The sequence below is a fragment of the Petaurus breviceps genome, unplaced genomic scaffold (assembly GCF_028583685.1).
Source record: "Petaurus breviceps papuanus isolate PSGF00001 unplaced genomic scaffold, PetGlider_PUasm1.0 138, whole genome shotgun sequence".
Lineage (NCBI taxonomy): Eukaryota > Metazoa > Chordata > Mammalia > Diprotodontia > Petauridae > Petaurus > Petaurus breviceps.
In genome coordinates, this window is record NW_027185694.1 from 2,158,925 (window position 1) to 2,177,422 (window position 18,498).

At 42.5% G+C, this 18,498-nt stretch overlaps 1 protein-coding gene across 4 annotated transcripts in view; it reads left to right on the plus strand.

Moving 5' to 3' along the window:
- Positions 1 to 14,176: 14,176 nt before the first annotated feature.
- KIF27 (kinesin family member 27) overlaps positions 14,177 to 18,498 on the plus strand; it is a 129,900-nt gene continuing 125,578 nt past the window's right edge. For 3 of the 4 annotated variants that reach the window (XM_069105087.1, XM_069105091.1, XM_069105092.1), the window contains exon 1: positions 14,317 to 14,431. Coding sequence is in view for 1 of the 4 variants with exons in the window: in XM_069105090.1 (XP_068961191.1) it covers positions 14,224 to 14,431 (208 nt within the window). In the remaining 3 variants the exon portion in view is untranslated. Of the gene's footprint in view, positions 14,432 to 18,498 lie in introns of all 4 variants that reach the window. The other variant, XM_069105090.1, reaches the window with a different exon arrangement.

Below are 18,498 nucleotides of genomic sequence, written 5' to 3' on the forward strand. Positions count from 1 at the left end.
TATAAAAAATATATTCAACTCTAGTCACCATACCCAGCTTTATCACATGATTTGCCTCCATGAGGAAGAACTGTGGGAAAGAGCGCAGGATTTGGAGTCACTGGAGTGCCCGTGTGACCCCAGGCAAATCACATGCCTCTGCACCTCCGAAATGAGCCCTGCTGCGGAGGGTCGGGAGGGAAGAGACTCACGGGGCTGGTGGTGGCTGCTCTGCTCGGCGACTTGGACCCTTCCCCTGCTCGTCTCAAAGACCCAGAGCCACAGGTAGTACAGTAGCTGATGCCAAAAAGACGCACGCGCGCAGAGAAGCAGAGAGACGCTAGCTCAAGGTCAAGGTTTTAAAGCATTTCCGGGACAGTGTCCTTCTAGGCCAATCGCTAGCCGCGGGTTGCTTTTCCAACTTCCGGTGCGGTTTACTGAGGTTGTTTCCATGGTGACCCAGTTACCCGGTACCTAGGGGGGTAATGAGGTTTTATCGTGACGCGTGATTGGAAGGGGAAAGGTTAGTGCGCTCCTTCCTTGATTTCTCGTAGGTCGCCGTTTCCCCAGTCGCTGAGAGAAAATTAGCACTCACCACGTCTTCCAGAGGAATATTTGTGGGTGGACTGGAGCCTCTGAGGGGCGCGCGTGCGCAGTGGGCGCCAGCCCCCGCCTCATTGATTGACCGGAAGGCCCGCCCTCCTTCCCTTCTTCGGCTTACCCTGTCTACGCTTCCTTAGCCGGGTGCCTGCATCTGTGGTGTGTTTGAGGCTGTGTTTTGGGTGGAGGCGGTTTCTATGCTGATTGTTTTAATAGAAGGGGCGGAAGAAAATAATCTATTACTCTAGATACTATTAAGGAGGGAGGAAACAGAATAGGAGAAATGATAGATAGAGCCTTCTATTTCCTGGGAAGGCGTCACTGTCGGAGTTGGGGAGGGCACAATTTTTCCCGTAATTGCTTATGAACAAAAGCAAAAAGGCAGCAATAAAACTTATTTTTTTTTAAAAGAAATAATATGAATAGAGCACCGGCCCTGGAGTCAGGAGGACTTGAGCTCAAATATGACCTCGGACGCTTGACACATTTACTAGACGTGTGACTTTGGGCGTCACTTAACCCCAGTTGCGCTCCAAAAAGCAAAAGGGGAGAGGGGGAGAGGGGAGAGGGAGAGAGAGAATGCGAGAGAATAGAAGCTAGTTTTCTCCAAAGGTGGTAGTTAGGTGGCAGAGTGGATAGAGCATTCGACTTGGAACTGGGAAGACGGGAGTTCCAATCCGACCCTTGGGCTAGGCCCTTAACCTCTCTCTGCCGGCTTCGTTTCCTCAACTGTAAGATGTGAGATTGTTAGGATAATGTATTTGAGAAATGCTTTGCCAATTATACCGTGTTATCAGAAGAGGCATCTACAGAAGTCACGTCAATCTCATCTCTTCCTGTCTCCTGAAGTGTTTTTATTTTTCTTTGCTCTGCCCTTCCTTCTGGAAGAGGATCATAACATCAAGGAGGCTGATTCCATGAAGTGCAAGTGAGGAAGGACTGTGCCAAGTCACCAGCCTGACTTTCTCCTCCGGAGCCATTTGGGTCCAGTGACCAGATATGGATCCGGAGAACTGGAGATGGCCCAGGATGCAGTGGGGGACCTTGGCCTTTTCAAACTAAGGTCTTTAACAGGTCTTTTTGACTGAGGCAGCACCCATTCAGTGATTAAGGCTTAATAAGAAATGAGACAAAGAATGGATCATAGTCCTCTTCCAGAGCAGAAGACAGCTACCAGAGTAGAAAAGGAGCTGCCCACTGAGAACCAATTTCCTCGATCAAAAACACCTTTTTTCCTTCCTTCCTTCCTTCCTTCCTCCCTCCCTCCCTCCCTCCCTTCCTTCTTTCCTTCCTCTTAGAGACCATCCCTAAGCCCCAATCACTTTGGTTCCCATTGACTTGCCAACTACTGGGCTCTGATCAAGCCCTCCTCTTGGTCGTGATTTGGGTCCACATTGACTCAGAATTAATGTAAATAACAATTGTTTCTGTTTTGGTCAGAAACTAGACCTCTCTTCAAGCCTCTTTCTTTTAAAAAAAAAATCTCAATGTATTTTTTTATTTTTAGTTTTCAACATTCATTTCCACAAGATTTTGAATTGCAAATTTTTCTCCCCGTCTTTCCCCTACCCCCCACCCCAAACTATAGAGCCTAATGAATACCCCTTCCCCCAATCTGTTCTCTGATATCCTCCCCATCCCCCCCAAAGCTTTTTAGTAGGACACAATGGATTTCAAGACTCTTTGTTGAGGCCCCCTCTGCTGATTGGTAAATACTTAGCCCAGGCCATCCTCACTTCACTCCTGGATCCTCACCCTTGACTTCTTCACTTCCTCAGCAGCCAGTTTGTCCTTCTACATCACTCTTTCCCTCTTTGGGTGGTCTTCTCCTATTACAATGTAAGCTCCCTGAGGGTAGAGACTGTCTTGATGGGTTTTCATTGCCTGAACATTTAACATAATGTCTGTTTGAATAAGTGTTTAATAAATGCAGTCCTCCTTGTCTTTCTATCTCTTCATTAGCACCTTAGTGCATTAGTCATACACAGACAGCTCACTTTAAATCCCTTCATCAGACTTTGCTGCGCTGACATCATCCTTGGGTTTAGCCTTTAAAAGCTAGAGAGGTCAAAGAGAATTGTTTGGATACAGTTCCACCAATTGAGTCATTCACATCTATGAAGTCCCTCTAGAGAACTATATACATTAAAGAAATGGCACCAGGTAGAGGCATACTGATAAGGAACCAAGGACACAGACCAACAGGAAGACAGACAGAAACCTGAAGAATGGTCTACACATGTGCAGCCTCCAGGAGAGCCGTAACTGCCACACAGAAGTAGAAAGAAGAATGCATCACTGATGAGAGAGTCATATGCTGAGGAAGGTCAACCTCAGAGAGACACTATTAAGTGAGAACAATTGTGTAGGTCCCTGGAGAGATGAGGCCCCATGGAAGAGAGTTGTCTTGAATATGTGTGGACTAAGGTTTAAGACCTCTTCATTCTCTGTCAGTTTAAATAAAACCTTTACAATGTTTGATGTCTGGTTTGCCCTAAGTTCTTCCTCTGTGGGTAGTATGCAGTTCTGAGCCAAAGGCTATAAATGGGGCCTTGAAATACTGAAGTCTCACTGGCATCTCAAATTTAGTAATGTCAAAAACCAAATTCACCTTTTCCCCTCCATTCAATTCTTGTTATCAACATTTTCTTGTTTGTTAACACAATTGTATTATCAGGACTGTTAGGTAGCTCACTATAGAATGTTGGGCCTGGAGTTAGGAAGACCTAAATTCAAATCTGGCCTCAGACATTTACTAGGTGGAAAAGGAAATGGCAATCCACTCCAATATCTTTGCAAAAAATTGCGTAAAGGGGTTATGAAAATTTGTACATGACTGAAAAAATGACTAAACAATAGCACACTTGTACCTGTCTTAAATCATATAGCCTTTTAAAACTCCTCTTTCATCCAGTCACCAAGACTCACGATTCTTCCTATACCATGTCTCATATTTGACCCTTCCTCTTCATTCCTATTATCCCCCTTAATCCAGACCCCCTCATCACCTTGCATCTGTATTACTGCAGTTTTAGCCTTGCTGATCTTCCTTACTACAATCTATTCCATATACTCATACACTTTCCGTGCTAACCAAAGTGGGCAACTTGCTGTTGCCTAAAGTCAGCATTTCATCTCCTGACAATCCTGCTCATGCATATGCTGTCTTAAATCCCTAGAATGCACTTGCTCTTCACCTTTACTCTTAGAATCCTTAACTTCCTTTAAGGCTCAACGCTTCCTATGAGAACATTTTTCATGACTCCCCAGTTTTTAATGCTTTTTCCTGCCCCCAAATATATTGTATTTATTTATTAAATATTATCTTTATAGCAAGTTACAATGCCATATGTGCTCCTTGAGGGCAGAGACCATCTTTCCATTTGTACTTGTATCCTTAGTATCCACCAGAGTATCTTGTACATTTATTTTTTTAAATAATGGTATATACATATATATATATATATATATATATATATATATATATATATATATATATTTTTTTTTTTTAACATTTGGTTTTAAAACTTTGAATTCCAGATTCATTCCCTTCCTCCCTTGTCACCCACCCTTACTGGGAAGATAAGCAGTTCAGAATAGATTGTACATGTGTAGCTAATGCAAAACATTAACATAGTAGATATATTATAAAAGACTGATTATATTTCCCTCCCTCCTATCCAACCTCCCACTTGTTCTGTTCTCTACTTTGATCCTGTCCCTTTTCAAAAGTTGGTGCTTCCACCTTTCCTCCCTCCCCACTCTGCCCTCCCATCATCCCTCTCTCATCCCCTTTCCCCCTACTATCCTGTAGGGTGAGACACCCTATTTAGTGTGTATTTCATTCCCTCCCCAAGCCAAATTCAATGAGCATAAGGTTGACCCATTCCCTTTTGCCTTCCTATTCTTCCTCTCCATTGTAACCATTTTCCCTTGCCTCTTCTATATGAGATAGTTTACCTCATTCTGTCTCTCCCCATCTCCTCTCATTATGTTCCTCTCTCACCTCTTAATTTCACCTTTTAAGTATCATCCCTTCTATTAAATTGGTCCTGTGCCCTCTATCTATGTATATCTGTAAACATATATATATACACATTCACATATGTATTCATATGCCCTATATATATATGTAGTATACCCTCTAATATAGTCTACATATATATATATCCCTTCAACTATTTTCATACTGAGAAAAGTTTCATCAGTTACAATTATTGTTTTTCCATATAGGAATGTTAATAGTTCAACTTGGATAAGTTCCTTATGATTTCTTTACCCTGTTTCCCTTCTCATGCTTCTCTTGCTTCTTGTATCTGAATGTCAAATTTTCTATTCAACTTTGGTTTTTTCATCAAGAATGTTTGAAAGTCCTCTATTCCACTGAATGACCATATTTTCCCTGAAACATGATACTCAGTTTTGCTGGGTAGGTGATTCTTGGTTTTAATTCCAGCTCCTTTGCCCTCTGGAATATCATATTCCAAGCACTTCGATCCCTCAGTGTAGAAGCTGCCAGATCCTGAGTTATCCTGATTGTGTTAACACAATATTTAAATTGTTTCTTCCTGGCTGCTTGTAATATTCTCTCCTTGATCTGGGAATTCCGGAACCTGGCTATAATATTCCTAGGAGTTTTCTTTTTGAGATCTTTTTCAGGAGGTGATTGGTGGATTCTTTCAACTTCTATTTTGCCCTCTGGTTCTAAGACATCAGGGTAGTTTTCCTTGAGAATTTCTTGGAGGATGATTTCTAGGTTCTTCCTTTGATCATGGCTTTCATGTAGTCCAATAATTTTTAAATTATCTCTCCTGGATCTATTTTCCAGGTCAGTGGTTTTTCCCATGAGATATTTCACATTGCCGTCTATTCTTTCATTTGTTTGGATCTGTTTAACAGCATCTAGATTTCTTATAAAGTCATTAGTTTACATTTGCTCCAGTCTAATTCTGAAGCAATGATTCTCCTCCGTGAGCTTTTAAGATTCTTTTTCCATCTGGAAAATTTGGCTTTTTAAGGCATTCTTCTCCTCATTGCCTTTTTGAGCCTCTTTTGCCATTTGAGTTAGTCTATTTTTTAAGGTGTTATTTCCCTCAGTCAGGCTGTTGACTCTCAATTTGTAATTTTTTTTGTGGTGTTCTCATTTCTCTTCCCAATTTTTCCTCCACTTCTCATATCTGCTTCTTAAGGTCCTCTATGGCCTGTAGCCAGCTCGTATTTTCCTTTGAAGCTTTTGATGTAGGAGTTCTGACTTCACTGTCTTCCTCCTGTTCCATGCTTTGATCCTTTTTTGTCCCCAAAATAGGAGTCTAATGTTGGATTGCTTTGCTTGGTTTGCTTCCTTTGCCTGCTCATGTTGCCACTCAATTACTTGACTTTTGGACTTTTTGCCACAGTAGGACTCTGCCACCAGACAGGGGAGCTTTCATCCCAAATGCTGGGGTTTTCTCAGCTGTCGGAGGTATTAGTTGGGTGCCCTTTCTGAAGCCTCCATGGGCTCTGGCAAGCTGGACACTCGACGCCCCAAGACCTCCACCCTAGACTGCAATCCAGATCCAAGCCGGTTAAAGCAAGAGCAATTACCCCTCAGACTTGTGCTTGGCCCCCTACACTCTGCAAGCCAGGAACTGAAGCTGCCACATGGAGGTGGCACTGCAGCCCTCAGCGGCTTCTTGCCTGGGGGGGGGGGGAAGCCACACACTCCCAGCTACTGGGTCCCAAAGTCCACACTGCACTGACCTCTCACTTTGTCCTTTGCATCTTTGTGTTGATAGTTCTGGATGCCACAGCTGCTGGTGATCTGAAGTCCCTCCAGCCAACAGCTGGTCAGGCCTGCTCTGGCACTAAAACCACAGTGTGGGGCTGGGCTTGGCATCTAGAGCACTGCGCTGGCCAATTCCTGCCGGCCTGCCGGGCTGTCCTCAGTGGGAGATTAGCTTCTCTGTGTCATTGTGTGGGTTCTGTAGCTCCAAAGGTTGTTCAGAGTCCCCTTTGACATAGATTGGAGGTGGTGGGAACTGGAGCCACTTGGAGGTCCTATTTCTACTCCGCCGTCTTGACTCCCTCTATTTTCTTTCCATGTACATTTACTTTTACTAGACCTGTGATTTCATCAATGAAAGAATCTCCCAGGTGAAGAACTTTCTTTGAAAACATATATCAGAACCTTCTGTGTTGAGGTTTAGGGGTGCTTGGGACCCTAAAATAGAGACATGCCAAGGGCCTACCTGAATGAATTTAACTCAAGCCTTCTTTCAGTCAAAGAAAAACAAAGTTCATTAAAGATCCACCATATTGGGTAGACCCTTAAGGAATCTAAACATTTGCAATGCTAATAACAGGCCAGATTGAACCTCAGCTAGAATGAAGGCATGATGGGTTTTATATACAGAAAAGACTGTGGGTGGTCAGTTAGTCTGGGGTGACTAGAGGACAGGTTTAGGGAGGGTCTTGAGAAGGAGGACCTTGATGAGACTGGGATGACTAGAGGTCAGAGTCCTGGAACCAAGAGCATGGGATTTGGTTGGGCTCTAGGGTGGGAATCAGCCAGAGGCAGTCCTGAGGTAACAGACAATGGAGGGCTAGGCTAGGTTAAGGGTAACAGATTTGGGTATGAAACTGCAGATCCTGTGGGAAAATTCTAGGAGAATTCAAGGTAGGGAGTTTTCTAGGACCTATGGACCAATGGGATTCAAATTCTTTTGGGGTAAAGGGAAAAGGTCTCAGCTTGGTCACATATCCTGTCATCTGTACATATGATAAAAATAATGTTTATATAGCACCTTATGGCCTACACAATGTTTTACAAATTATCCCATATGATCTTTTCAATAAGCCCAAGAAGTAGATGCTTTTATAATTCCCATTTCACAGATGAGGAAACTGAGGTAAGAAGGCGGTTAAATTACTGGCCTCAGTGTCACATAGCTAAAGTACATCAGAAGTAACTTGAACCCAATTATGAGGCAGCACATTGGATGGAGCACTAGGCCTAGAGTCAGGAAGACCTGAGTTTAAATATATCCTCAGGCACTAGCTGTGTGACCCTGGGCAAGTCACTTAAATTCCCATTTGCCTCAGTTTCCTCTACTGTAGAATAGAGATAATGGCAACTACTTTACAGAGTTGTTTTAAGGATCAAATGAGATATTTGTTTTTTTTTTTAAAAGCCTAACATATAGTAGATATTAAATAAGTGTTCATTCTGTAAGAGGGGATATAATATTATCTTGTTTTGCTCCCACAAAAGTTATTAGAAGATAATCAATAGCTGTGGGGAAGCCCACTGGGGGAGGAACTTGCCTAAGGAGGAGCTTGCTTAAGGGAAGGCTTGCTTGTAGGAAGACTATCATACTTTTTGGTACTAAGCTAATTAGGTACTGAGTCACGTGGGTTGTGGTGCCTTCTGGCTCTGAGTCTATTAGATGAAAACTATATATAGTGGGAGGCTGGTATTTTACTTTGGTGGCTCGATCATTAGAAGGACCTTTTGATTCCCTGGATGGGACTCTGGGTAGCTGTTTGTTAAGAGCAGCACCTTCGGGGGGCGGAGCCAAGATGGCGGAGTAGAAGCACGACCTTCCCCCGGCTCCGGCTTCCACCCTCCCCAATCCATGTAAAAAGGGGACTCTAAACAAACTTTGGAGCTGCGGAACCCACAAAATGACACAGAGTAGCTAACCTCCCGCTGAGGACAGCCCGGCAGGCCGGCAGGAATCGGCCAGCCAGTGCAGCGCTCTGGGAGCCTAGCCCAGCCCCACGCTGAGGCTTTAGCCCCAGGGCAGGCCTGACTAGCCGCCAGCCAGAGGGACTCCAGATCAGTAACAGCTGTGGCCGTTTCCAGATTTATCAATACATAGATGCGAAGGACAAGGTGAGAGGCCAGTGCAGTCTGGACTTTGGGACCCAGGAAGTGGGAGTGCGTGGCTTTTACCCCCTGAGCGAGAAACAGCTGAGATGCCAGCACAGCCAGCCAGTGCCACGTGGCGGCTTTAGCTCCTGGCCTGCAGAGTGTAGGGGAACCAAGCACCAATCTGAGGGGTAATCGCTCTTGCTTTAACCTGCTTGGATCTGGATTGCAGTCTAGGGTGGAGGTCCTGGGGTATGTGTCCAGCTTGCCAGAGCGTGTGGAGACCTCAGAGAGGGCACCCATCCAATACCTCAGGCAGCTGAGAAAACCCCAGCGTTTGGGACGAAAACTCCCCTGTCTGGTGGCAGAGTCCTACTGTGGCAAAAAACCCAAAAGTCATTGAGTGGCAAAATGAGCAGGCAAAGGAAACAAAGCAGACAGAAGATTCCAACATTACACTCCTATTTTGGGGATAAGAAGGAGCAAGGCATGGAACAGGAGGAAAACAGTGAAGTCAAAACTCCTGCACCAAAAGCTTCAAAGGAAAATACAAGCTGGTTACAGGCCATAGAGGACCTTAAGAAGCAGATAAGAGAAGTGGAGGAAAAATTGGGAAGAGAAATGAGAACAATGCAAGAAAATTATGAAATGAGAGTCAACAGCCTGACTGAAGAAAATAATACCTTAAAAAACAGACTGACTCAAATGGCAAAGGAGGCTCAAAAAGGCAATGAGGAGAAGAATGCCTTAAAAAGTCGAATTTGCCAGATGGAAAAAGAATCTTAAAAGCTCACTGAGGAGAATCATTGCTTCAGAATTAGATTGGAGCAAATGGAAGCTAATGACTTTATGAGAAATCAAGATGCTGTTAAACAGATCCAAACAAATGAAAGAATAGAAGGCAATGTGAAATATCTCATGGGAAAAACCACTGACCTGGAAAATAGATCCAGGAGAGATAATTTAAAAATTATTGGACTGCCTGAGAGCCATGACCAAAGTAAGAGCCTGGAAAGCATCCTCCAGGAAGTTCTCAAAGAAAACTGCCCTGATGTTTTAGAACCAGAGGGCAAAATAGAGGTTGAAAGAATCCACCGATCACCTCCTGAAAAAGATCCCAAAAAGAAAACTCCAAGGAATATTATAGCCAGGTTCCGGAATTCCCACATTAAGGAGAGAATATTACAAGCAGCCAGGAAGAAACAATTTGAATATTGTGGAAACACAATCAGGATAACGCAGGATCTGGCAGTTTCTACACTGAGGGATCGAAGGGCCTGGAATGTGATATTCCGGAGGTCAAGGGAGCTGGGATTAAAACCAAGAGTCACCTACCCAGCAAAACTGAGTATCATGTTTCAGGGGAAAATATGGTCATTCAGTGGAATACAGGACTTTCAAGCATTCTTGCTGAAAAAACCAGAGTTGAATAGAAAATTTGACATTCAGATACAAGAAGCAAGAGAAGCATGAGAAGGTAAACAGGGAAAAGAAATCATAAGGAACTTATCAAAGTTGAACTATTTTTTTTTTTGAAGCAATCGGGGTTGAGTGGCTTGTTCGGGGTTGCATGGCCAGTTGTTGTTTCTGGGTGTGGTGCTGGGTGTCTGGGCCCGGATTTGATCCGGTTCGTCCCGGCACTAGAGCCGGTGCTCTTGCTCGCTGAGCCACCTGGCCAAAGTTGAACTATTAATATTCCTACATGGAAAAACAATAATTGTAACCTATGAAACTTTTCTCAGTAGTTGAAGGGATTAGAAATATATGAGGGTATGCGAGCATATGAATACATATGTGAATGTGTGTATATACATTTACAGGTATACATAGATAGAGGGCACGGGACCAATTTAACAGGAAGGGATGATACTTAAAAGGTGAAATTAAGAGGTGAGAGGAATATAATGAGAGGAGATGGGGAGAGACAGAGTGGGGCAAACTATCTCAAACAGAAGAGGCAAGGGAAAATGGTTACAATGGAGGGGAAGAATAGGAAGGCAAAAGGGAATAGGTCAACCTTATTCCTATTGAATCTGGCTTGAGAAGGGAGGGAAATACACACTAAATAGGGGATCTCACCCTCCAGGAGAATTGAGGGGGAAGGGGATGTGATGGGGGATGATGGAAGGGAGGGCAGGCTGGGGGGGAGGGAAGTTGGAAGCACCCACTTTTGAAAAGGGAGAGGATCAAAGTAGAGAATAGAACAAGTGGGAGGTGGGATAGGAGGGAGGGAAAAATAGTCAGTCTTTTACAATACATCTACTATGTTATTGTTTTGCATTAGCCACACATGTACAACCTATACTGAACTGCTTGTCCCCCCAGTGGGGGTGGGTGGCAGTGGGGGGAAGGGAATGAATCTGGAATTGAAAGTTTTAAAATCAAATATTCAAATATATATATATATATATATATATATATATGTGTGTGTGTGTGTGTATATATATACACACTATTATTAATACCATCTTACATGTAATTAAGAAAAAAGATATACAGGCACTGAGGCATAGAGATCCACTGGAAAAGTTGAAACGGGTATGGGAGAAAATATGGGAGTGAGCAGATTGGAGGTGGGGATATCCTGTGGGACTGCTGTTTTGGGGGGATGGGTGGGGGGAAAACGGGGAGAAAATTTGTAAGTCAAAATCTGGCGGAAACGAATGATGTAAATCAGCAGTTAATAAAGCATTTAAATTTAAAAAAAAAAAAGAGCAGCACCTTCCACTCTACTACCCAGATGTTCCAGAAGCTGATGTTCTTCCAGTCTCTGTCTATTGGATTATTTCTTGGATACTCACTTCTTTCTATTTATCTGTTAATTGAAATAAGATTGTTAAGATCAAGAATCTGTGCTAGCAGCCTACCCTGTGTGCTACTGTGGTTACCAATATAAGGATGGCTAGAAAATGGAAGATTTGATGGGACTACTGGGAATTGGATGGGCAGCTAGGTGGTGAAGTGGATAGAGCTCCAAGCCCAGAGTCAGGAAGACCTGAGTTCAAATCTGGCCTTAGATACTTACTAGATATGTGACCCTGGGCAAGTCACTTAACCCTTTTTTCCTCAGTTGAACTGAAGAAGAATATGGCAAACCACTCCAGTATCTTTTCCAAAGAAACCCCAAATGGGGTCATAAAGAGTCTGAATACAACTGAAATGACTGAAGAACAGCAGGTGGGACTTGAGTTGCCCTCCTCTTTGGTCAGCAGCTTGATACATCATGAGTTCAGGCCATGGGTCAATCAGTCAGTCAATAAGCATTTATTCAGTGCCTACTATGTTTGAGACACCATGCTAAGCAATGAGGATACAAAGAAAATCAATGTCCAGATGTGGCACAATTGCCAGTTGAAACCTTCCACTGGACTGGAATCCTGAAGGCAATTCCCTAAGATCAGAAATGATGCCTTGCTTCTTGGGACATTAATGATACTCTGGCTGCCAAACTCAGCCTGGATTCTGACTCCCAGATTCCTGTGGCTCTTTCACCTGATTGAGCTTGGAGACTCTATTCTTTTTGCCTAGAATGGGAAAGAACAAATGAAAAAGTCAAGGAGCCCTGATTTCTTTGACAGGGGGTTGGGAGTGGGGACGACACATGGTCTTAATGGGAAGAAGACCTCACTACCCTTTTCCTTTATAGCAGACTCCTACAAGTCACACCATCACACCACTGCTGAAGATGATGAGGTCAAATATGACAAAAAAGAAACCAAAGCTGACATGCCTTTTTAAATGCCTCCAAAACCCATCGGATATCTCCTTTCTGCTTTTGCAGTGATGGTGATAAGAGTGGCAGAAAAAGGGAAGGAAGAGGGAAGAATAACAGTTTGTAGACTGTCTATAAACATTAATAGTACACTAATAGAAATCTTTATCCAATGAACAGTAATAGTAATAGCTAACATTTACATAGTACCAGGCCCTGTGTTAAATGCTTTACAATTATTATCTCATTTGATCCTTACAACAACCCTGTCAGGTAGGTACTAATATATTTCCCATTTTACAGATAAGGAAACTGAGACAAAAAGAGATTAGGTATCTTGCTCAGGGTCATACAAGCTAGTAAGTGTCTGAGGTCAAATTTGAACTTGGGTCTTCCTGACCTCAGGCCAAGTTCTCTATTCATGGTACTACCTAGCAGCCTGAACAAAAAATGGATAATTCTATTTGAAGAATAATTGAACTACATCAGTCAGAAGAGGAAGTGGCAGCTGATGTGTCTTTTTGAATCCCTCCAAAGCCAATCAAAGAGCCTCCCCTTCACCAGCCAATCACTTAATGTTCACATATGCTATGGTCTCTCTATGACACTTTCCTTACATGTCTTCATAATTCTCCCAGAAGCAGCAACCTAGCATCATCATTCATATGGACAGATGCTCTCTCAAATAGTCTGGGTATGCCTTGGACCCCATTACATACATTTTATATGTAACATATACTAAATATGTAGATTATGTATATAATACCTATTAAAGATAAAAGGTTATCTCTGTCTTTCATAGTTGAGACTGACACTTTAATTTCAGTGGAATTCAACACCTCCCTCCCCCCCCCCCCCATTCTTAAGAGTTGCTTTTTCAGGTTTTAATGAGGCATCTTTGCTAGCCTAGTCACATTCTCTGACAAGTTTCCCTTTATGGGACTTAGGAGGTGTTGTTTTTGGCTACCTGGCTGTAATAAGGAATCCATAAATGTAACCTCCTTAACATGAGATAACCAGCTAAAAGCAAATTGGTAGGAAATTTACCTAAGTTAGGCTTTTCTTCACCTTTTTTTTTTAAAGGATATTTACTCTAAAGACTATAGGAAAGGGAATTCCAATCCCAAAAGGGAAGGCATTTATGCTTGTAATAGTAGCCAAAACTGATTGTGTGCTATTCACCATTTCCTTATTTTCTTTCAGTTACCTTATTTTTAACACTCTTACAGCAAGTAAACATTAAATATTTTTCTTGCACACCCCAGGCACTTACTAAATGTTTGTTGAACTGGGTTGGAAAGTGATTTATTGGAAACAACCGTTGGCATACAGAACTATGAGATAGGAAAAAGCTCAGATTTGCCAACAAATCAAGGAGACATTTTTTTGCTTCTCTCCTAGAGGGTCCCTTTGTTGGGCTTTCCTTCATCAGATCCTATTCTCAATCTTAAAAGCGTTCTGGTTCTTATTGAGGACTGCAGGAGGGGAAAGTCTAAGTGACTGATCTTTTTTTTTTTTTAATTTCTCTTGAAAGGTAACTCCTTCGTGTGCTTTGGTGCTCTCCTAGCCCAATGCTTCCTTGTAGACTCTGGCCTGGATGCAAAGACATCACATTACAGGGGTAGGTTTAAGCTGAATGAATTTCTTCCTTTTTCCTTAGTTTTATTGATAGGCCCAATGAGCTAAAATGTAGCCTTCCAACAAAGAGGTGTGCAGGAGTCAGTTTTAACTGAAGAGCCAACTGTTAAATTTTCAACATAAGCATTTACACCTCAGAAATAAGTAAAACACTATAAAAAAGGACACGATTTATTGTTGTGTTGATTATCTAGACTTAGTAGTGCCAATAATGCTGATTAAACTTAAAAGTGTGCCCTGCATACTGTTTTTACGTGTTTGCCTTCCTGTGGAGCCGGTTTTCAGGCGTTTGTCCAGCACGCACAGCCCTGCCTCCCTGTGAGCTGCTCACCTCTTTTTGCGGCTTGGCCCGCGCTTTAAGCGGTTCTAGGTGGCTTCCCTCCGTACTTGCAGCAGGGGTCGCTCTCCGCGGAGGGTGAGACTTGAAGACGGCGCTCTGCCCGGAATGTACCTGGGCCCCGTCCCCTCGCTGGCTGACAGGCACCGTTGCCCAGGAGAGGGCGCTGGGCGTTCTGCCGTTGCCGGGGCAACGAGCAGCAAACAAAAGGGGAGCAGGAGGAGGAAGAGGAAGAGGCTCGGAAGCCAGAGCGAGGCTGCTCTCTTGTTCCTGCTGCTGCTCCCCTCGGCTGCAGGGTGGCTTTCTCCCGAGCCCGGTCAGTGTACGGAGGCTGTGGTGGCGGCGACTGCCCCCTCCTCTCCCCCACCCATCACTTCCCCCTCCGCCTCCTTCCTCGTGGTTCCCTTTCTACCACCCCTTGGCTTCCCTGCCTTCTCCTGGCTATGGAGGCCGGGCGCATCCCCCACTGCCGCCTCTGCCCAGTTATTGAAAGCGAAGGAGGCTTTTCCCCAAGGGGCGGGGTGTCCAGAAAAAGCGCTCCCTGGGATCGGGGAAAGGCCTGGGCCAGCATGGGGGGCCTGGAAGATCAAGGTTAATCTGACCCACGCTTCCATCCCGCTCTCTGCCAACCCCAACCACCCCCCATTCCCCTCCCCCCCTCCCGGAAATCTGGTCCTTGCCGGCCTGGGAGCCTGTTTGGCAGTTGGGGGAGCAGGGGGGAGAAGAGGGGCTGTGCCGTTTTGAGAGAACGACAGGGGATCTCCTAGTGTCTTAGGGTTACTGAGGGCATCCATGGGGCCCCTTGTGAAAGGTATCTTAGCACCATCCTTTAATGTAGAACTCAGTTCATGGGGCTTGGGAACTTAATTTTTCCCCCTAACTTTTTTTATTCAGTATAACTGGCTTCCTTTGTAATCTTGTGTATTTGATTTTGTGCATTTGAAAACAACATCCTGAGACCGCCCCGGACTTCCCCAGACTTCCCCAAGGGTCTGTGATACACAGAAGGCTAAAAAGACTTGTGGCTTGGAGGCCCTTCTCAGTTTCTCCTCTTTAGGGGCAGAGCACTTTATCCAGAGAGAAATAAATTGTGCCCTTCCCAGTTAAGGGAAACCTGCACAGGGTGTGATGTTGGGGGGCTGTCATCAGTGGTGTGACAGTCACCAGTTATTGTTTAAAGCGTTCACTGCAAGTTTGTCTTTGTTCCTGTAAGTACAGGAGATTAATGATTAGTCCTTTCTAATTACTGTGTAAGATAGACTCATTGGGAACTATGCACAATTCAGAAAGTGGGCAGTGTGGTGCAGTGAACTAACTGCTCAATCAGAGTTCCTGGCATCATATATTCTGATTCTTACTGAGTGTGTAGTCTTCTGTAAGTTGCATTGTCTTCTCTGTAAAATAAGTACAAAGGGGGAAGAGAAAGGAGAACTCCATATTCGTTTCATTCCCTCTCAGTAAATCTCTTCTAAATAGCCAGCCTCTTTCAGACATTGGAGTCAAGGACACTTCTGTGATTTTTTTTTTTAATTTTTCTTTTTTAAAGCAATCAGGGTTAAGTAACTTGCTCGAGGTTACAGGGCCAATTATTTCTGGGTGTGGTGCTGAGTATCTGAGCCCGGATTTGATCCAGGTCATCCCGACACTGGAGCTGGTGCTCTTACTCGCTGTGCTACCTGGCCGCCCTCATCTGTGATTGTTTAAGAAGGAGGTGCAGAGGAAGCACTGACTGGATTTGGGAGTTAGACATACATAGTTCTTTCATAAGCATGTGACTGACTCAGTTTCTCTCTGAACCTTTCTTTCCTCATTTTATAAAATGAAAGGGCTGAGTAAAATAATTGCTAAGGGTCTTTCTAGACCTAAAATCCTTCATGATTATATGCATTTAATATTTTAAATCTTATCACTCATATAAGAAAACATTTTCATGAAAGCAGATTTTTGTGAGCTGCGGTTTTTAGACAAAATGATTACGTTTTGAAAGCCCAAGGACACAGAAAGTAGAGAAGATTTAGAGATTATCACACAATTTTGGTTAGTTTACATGACATACTCCACCCTGGTGGTGAACCACTCTGAACTGGGCTGGTGCTCGAATGACCTAGATCTTAGACTTTATATGTTGGTGTAGTTCCCTATAGAATTTGGGCCATTCTGATGGAACTTTCCAGAATCCAGAGTCACTTCCATACCTCAAAAAAAGCATCTAGCTACAGTGTTTGAGTAAGCTGTGGATCAGTATTTTTTACAAAAGCATCATTTAAACAACATTTTTTTTTTGCATTTTATTATAGCAGTTTCACCAGCTGAAGTAGAATGAAGAAGGGTTTGACTTGACTAACATAGGTCACTACAACTTGCCTTTGTGTATTTGTAATAGTTCAATTTTTCTAGTTCAGTCTGACTCTTTATGACCCCATTTGGGGTTTTCTTGGTAAAGATACCAGAGTTGTTTGCCATTTCTTTCTCCAGTTTATTTTATAGATGAAGAAACTAAGGCAAACAGGGTTAAGTGACTTACCCAGAGTCACATAGCTAGTAAGTGTCTGAGGCCAGATTTGAACTCAGGAAGACTAGTCTTTCTGACTCCAGGCCCAGCACTCTATCCACTAGACCACCTAGCTGTCCTATGTATTTATAGTAGTGAATTATTATAAATGAACATGTGTAATTATTGCCTCAGGCATTATGGGTATTCAGAGATTTTTTTTTTGGTAAATAAAGTTATATCTTCTCCTAGTTACCCCATTTTCCTCTTTTGAACACTGTGCACTTTCTAATTTAGGATCCAGTTTTTGAGGTAATGTCCCAGAATTTTCTAGTTTTTTAGTGTTTAACAAAAGTTTTTTTTCTCCATTATATTGTTTTTAGTGTTTAATTTGAATAGTAATTCACATCTAGCAATTCTCAAAGCTTTAGATAGGTAGTGCAAGAATTATCCTTCATTGGAAAGTTTGAGGCTCAAAGGTGAATTGACAGCTAGTCAATCAATGTCAGAACATGAATTTGAGCCTGGGTCTTCTAGATCTAATTCCAGGGCTATTTCTGTTAAATCAAATTCTCTTCATGGCGGAATATTTATAACTTCTTAGAGGCATATATGTTTTTTCTTTGGCTATTACTAGTAGATTGACTTTTTGTTTGGAGATATTGCAGCCCAAGGGAGTCTGTTTTTGTTATTCTCAGGGGGCCTAAGTACCAGAGGGTACAGCTCGTGGAAATGTTTTTTATAAAGTTACTGATGGAAGTGCTGTTTCATAGTAGTATATAATAAACATCAATATCACAAGTCATTGAAATTTCTATGGTATGTAATTGTCCAAAATTTTTTCATTTCACATGTCTGTATAGTTAATTACTAACAACAACTTATTAAAGGTATGACTCACTTTTTCTGAGGGTTCTTCAGGGACCAACCCCAGCCTTTGGCTGATAGTTGCTGACTCTAGGCAGTAAATGTGTAGTGTTTGTAGAGATCACGTGTTTGTTTTTGTTCTGTCTATGAGTCTAGTCTTTTCTACTTAATTGTTAATTCCTCTTGGGTGAGGAGTGTAGTGGTGTCCTTTTTAAACTTAGAGGATTTACATGCTTATTGAATGAATGGGGGGGGGATGGTTTCAGTTTTACCTATTAATAGTTAAACTACTGACTTAAGAATATTTCATTTATTTCCATGTTAGTAATGCAACATTAGGATCTTCAGAAAGTACAATTCTCCACATCATAAAATGACATAGGACTGAGAAAATCTGATTTCTTATTTAGAATTATTTTGAAATATTAACTTTATAGCTGTGGATCTTGTTTTTATTCCTTTATCTGTTTCAAAGATCATACTGGTGCTATCGATTGAATACATAGTGGGAAAATCTAGTAGAAGAGTTACAGTTTTCTAAACATGTATTTTATAGTCTTAAAATTTTAAACCTCAAACCAGTCATTGTTTAGACAGAGGAACTGGCAAAATATTTTATTATACTTAGATATGTAGAATTGGAAGGGATTTCAGTGGCATTCTGGGATAAATTTCCAGTTATGAAAGATACCCCTTACCCTTTACAGGTGCCCTTAGAGGTGATTATCTAACCTCTGGTTAGAAGTATTCTGGTTGAATACTTCAAGTGATGAGGGATTCACTAAATAAAGCACCTCGCTTAATTTTTTTTACTCTTTTAATTGTTATAAGCCTCTCTCTAGCTCCAGTTGCCCTCCATATTAGTTTTACTCATTGGTCCTACATCTGCTTCCAGGAGCTCCATAAAACAAATCCAATTCCTTTTTTATGGATTACTTTATATTGCAACTTTGCTTGTCTAATGAAAAGTGTTGGGGGGGTTTTTCTATGACAAGCTTTGTGACTAATATTTTGTTTTAAATAAT